General features: G+C 41.2%; 1 protein-coding gene across 1 annotated transcript in view; it reads right to left on the reverse strand.

Moving 5' to 3' along the window:
* Positions 1–2,047, reverse strand: part of LOC138053849 (capsule biosynthesis protein CapA-like) — a 29,684-nt gene extending 27,637 nt beyond the window's left edge. Inside the window, exon 1 of the mRNA XM_068900394.1 lies at positions 1,836–2,047. Coding sequence (XP_068756495.1) covers positions 1,836–1,914 — 79 coding nt within the window. The 5' untranslated portion in view covers positions 1,915–2,047. The remainder of the gene's footprint in view (positions 1–1,835) is intronic.
* Positions 2,048–4,684: the final 2,637 nt, after the last annotated feature.

The raw sequence follows: 4,684 nt of genomic DNA on the forward strand, positions 1-4,684 counted from the left end.
CGTCTTCGTCTTCGTCTTCGTCTTCGTCTTCGTCTTCGTCTTCGTCTTCGTCTTCGACTTCGACTTCGACTTGGACTTCGAGTTCGTCTTTGTCTTAAGGCAAGCAAGGGTTAGTTGCACCGGCAGGTGAATAACCGTGTCTTAACACCTCATTCTGTCGTTGCAAAGGCACATTGTTTTTTTGGCGCTTTTTTCATTGCACATGAACAAAAAGACAAATGTTCACGTACAAGCCGTATTTCATCTCTTTTAGGAATGGCTCGAATCGTAAGATGAAGAGCGGAAGTATTCGTTCCTAAAAGCAGTTGATTTTTCCGGCTATGTAAGGGATTATTAATTTACTGAAATAACTGCTTTCCATGACTTTGGTGAATTATTGATGATATGTAAACAGGCGTCGCACATTCCGGGAACTTTCTTTCCATTTGACTCCAAACTGCTTCCGTTTATGACTTTCCTTTATGACAGCTCTGTATCACGATAACTGATATTTTAATTAATAGTAACCCCGTACTTTTATTTCTCATAACAAAGACCTAAGGATCTTAAGAACAGAACATGTTTTTCAACTTGATTATAGAATACCCGTTGAGTCAGACCTATTTTGCTTTCTAAGTCACCTTGCAATTTTCATTTAAAAAAAAAAATGAAAAATCGCGTTTAAGCAGTCCAGTTACACGAAGAAAGTATGTGGTGTATAACGAAGAATTAAAGATCAAGCTTGAAGTCGTACACGGCATTTTTTTGTACATATGATCCAAGATCCACGACGCAAATTTCCTTTTCGTAAACGGTCGTTGCCATTTAAAACGGTCGTTGCCATTTGAAACGGTCGATGCCATTTATAACAGTCGACTACACACTTCACTTCAAAGAACATTAAAAGAAACAAACTAAGGAAAAATATTAACAAAAATTAAGACAAAAAAGGAAAAAAAAACATTTATAAAAGAAAAGCTGGAAGAAAAGAAGAGTCCGAAAATTTCAACACTCGAACTCGGTTTCTTAGCTCTCACCCTAAACAGAACCCTAACCCGAACCCTAACTCAGCGAGAGTGACCAGCGAGAAACAACGCCCAGTAACCGCAACCTTTTGAGTTCTTAGACCTAATTAGTGTAATTCAGAGCTAAAAAAGGCCATCGCCCGTTTCAAAAAATTGGCTAAAAATTGGCTTTAATGGTCAATGCAACCATTGCTCATCCGAGGGAGGTGTCCCAGTTCTTAGTCGACAGCGCCTTTAAATAGCTACTTGGTCTGCCTCTAGCCAGTTCTATTCATGCGTCCTCAGTGAAACGCCGCCATGAAAAGCGGACAATTGACAGGTACAAATTTGAATGTAACATTCCCCTAAAAAGAGGGAGATAAAGGGAAACGAGTTCAAATCGACACTGAACAGGATTCAGGGACAAACGGGACATTATCGGCAGGGTTTCTTTGACGATCTAGTACTAGAAATCTAGAATTCTGCCTTTTTAAACGTCCTTGTTAATAAGGAAACGATGAGCAATAGGGGAACAAGGATGGCGCAGTGGTGAGAGCACTCGCCTCCCACCAATGTGGTCCGGGTTCGATTCCCAAACTCGGCATGTGGATTGAGATTGTTGGTTGTCTACTCTGCACGGAGAGGTTTTCTCCGGGTATTTCGGTTTCCCGATTTGTTTCGTTTCTTTACCCGTCGGAAGGAATGCCACGGAAAAGTTGAGCATATCATTTGTGAGAACAATTGTTCACTCAGTGGGGGTCTCTTTAAGTTCTGCCGTGTTTAACTAAAGAATCTAATTCCACTCAAGGACTAAATAATCAGGTGCAAACTAAAGGAGAACATAGTTCTTACCTTGATTTGAAGATACACTCAAGGTATGAAGTGTGGAGATGAAGAGAAAAAGGACTGAGAAAAAACGACTTTCTGGCATGTCGTTATGTTGTTGCGAAAACGTATGATTTCAGTCGATCGCCAAAGTTCTTTCTCGAACAGAGTTTTTTAAACTCTTCTTACAGCGTTTAAAGCTGTATTACGTACCTTGAATGTATAATGGCGGCAGCAGTAAGTACCATTCTTGGGCGCTGGTACCAGTAAAAGCATTAAATTTCTTTTTAACCGAAACGCCGTCGCCTGGAAGCTGTTTTTTATGCTTTCTTCTTTAATGTGTGTAGCTGAAAAAACTTAAGGGACTAAATTATGCAAAACGATAAAACTAGGGGCACAAATGACGGTTCCAAAAAAAAAAATTAAAAAAAAGGAGTAGTGGAGGACCTTTGAGAAACGGAAGCTAGAGACACTAACGAACACACGAACTGGCTCTAAAAAAATGTTAATTAAAGAGACAATAAAGACATTCAAACGGACTAAGATCTTTCAATGTGTGTATCCGTTGTCAGGTGTTCTTTTGGTCTTGTTCTGTCCTTTTTCCCCTTTGTTTCGTTTCTGTATTATAACTGCACTTGTATCTGTAAAGGTGGATTTCCACTGTAGCATAAAGTTTACGTAGGTTACGCACGTGAATTCGACTGGCTTTACGCGCGCATAAAGAAAAAAAAGAAAAAGAAAAAAACAAGAGATTTTATGAACGGCTTGCCTTTAACGTAAAAGTTGAGAACGGTTCACTCGTTACTTTTACGTTTAACGCAAGCAGTTTATTACGATCTTTTATATTTTTTTACGTAAGCAAAGCTAGTCAAAAACACATGCCTTAATCTTTAGCTGAGAAATAAAATATATCAAAGCCGCCTTGTTCAAATTATAACTGGTAATTTCACGTGGATACGGCCTCTGTGCTAATACTATTTATGAAGGCAGTTCGTTTCTCCTACGCTTCCCGAGAAAGAAACCACTGCGAGCAACCGTTAGTTTCTTTGAGTGAACCGCCGTCCAGCGCCAAGAACTAATAAATTAAATTTGAACCAGTAAAACGAGTTATTAAGCTTGTTTTGGCGCGTGCGCGTGCGTTTTTGTTACGAGGCTTCTGCATTTGTGCGAGCCTGCTGTGCAATGATTCCGTATTTTTTCTGCGAAACAAGACGAAGTGATGTCAAATGCATCACGTGTGGCGTGACGTGATGTGCTGAATGGTAAAGTAAAGTAAAGCAACCATATTTAGCATCGATAACTCGTAACAGTAATTTAACTGACAAACCTGAGGTCGACGGTGCGCTCATTTTACTCCCCCCTCATCATCAGTGCTCCGTTTTACGGGTATTTAAAGCTACTTAGCTACACGGAAAGGAAAGAAGTCGAAACAAGGATGCGAGATCCGGGAATCGAATTCAGGACCTCTTGCACCGAGGCCGCGCACGCGCACTAACCAACTGTGCCATCCTTGCTCCTCTTGGGAAGCGTAGGAGAAACCGACTGCCCCCAGGGTACAGTGCTAAGTGTCGTGAAAAAAAAAATCGTAAATCCACAAGCGTGCCGAAATCCCGGGATGACTCGTTTGGAACGACGCTCCAGCGCCATGTCTGGAGGTACTGCGTTTTCTCTCTTGTTCAAATATTCCGTCAACGCATGCGTAAATATTAAATGTTCTGGCTCTCTGATACCTAGCCTACCAAAAAAATTAACACGCTGGTTTTAACCAGGAATTGACGGTTCAGTTGATTGTAACGTAACGTAAAAACCGTGCGTGTCTGGTCTTCTTGAGACGAAGGTGAGACTGCAGACTGGGACGCCTAAAATGCTCTGTTGTAACCGTGCGTGGCGGTTCACGAGTGAACGTGTCTCTCTGGCCTCTCTGTGAACGAATTCCAGCATCTACCGATACAATTTGGGCCCGTTTTGAAAGCTAAAAACTTCAATCGATGCGGTATTTTGCCGGTAGGACTGGTTGACCGGATATAAGAAATCTATGAAATGAGAATCCGGGGTCTTCCCTTGTCATGGAATGGCAGAATTACCCAGAATTCTTTTTGAGCATGAACGAGGCCACTTGAGAAGCACGAGACTGCCCCTCATGCATTAAATGGCTGAAGCGCGACCGGAGGAAAAAGTGAGAAGAAAATTTCTAACCAGATACTAGAGAATAGCCCTAGTGTGTACTGTTAACGTAGACTTTTGATTTCTGAACAAGTTTTTATTATAGAAAATTTGCGACAAAAGTAGTGCTTTTTACGCTATTTTCGTAGCAAGCAACTGGCGTTTCGTAATTTCTTGTCAAAGAAACGGTATAATGTAAATAAGAGAATACTGACATTTATGTTTGCAAATTAGCTGTCGTCTTACCTATTAAGTCAAACTCTACATTTCTGTGCAATTAGCGCATTCAAAATTTTCTCATATTACTTCAAGAGAAAATGAGGGGACAGAGAGGGAGGCTCAGGGTGTTGGCCGGGATATGTCATGTCCACGAAAGCTATTTTTAGACGGGAGGAAGTCTTTGTTCTAGCAGAAGTCTGTCTTCTGAGACGTCCGCATGCAGACGTTAAGCCCACTTCGTCCGCCATTACATGAAATCTTTGCTTTTCTTTTAAACATCAGACCGAGGTTGGCCTGCATGCGGACGTCTCGGAAGACAGAGTTCCGCTATAACAAAGACTTCCGCTAGTCTAAAAATAACTTTCGTGGACATGACATATCCCAAGGGCTGGACCGGGAGCCTGCCTCTCTGTCCCCTCATTTTCTTTTGATTACTTATAAAAGTATGTCGGTTTTTTTTAAGCATTTTCCTGATTACGTATACTATACCAAGA

This window comes from Montipora capricornis, chromosome 1 (assembly GCF_036669925.1).
Source record: "Montipora capricornis isolate CH-2021 chromosome 1, ASM3666992v2, whole genome shotgun sequence".
Classification (NCBI taxonomy): domain Eukaryota; kingdom Metazoa; phylum Cnidaria; class Anthozoa; order Scleractinia; family Acroporidae; genus Montipora; species Montipora capricornis.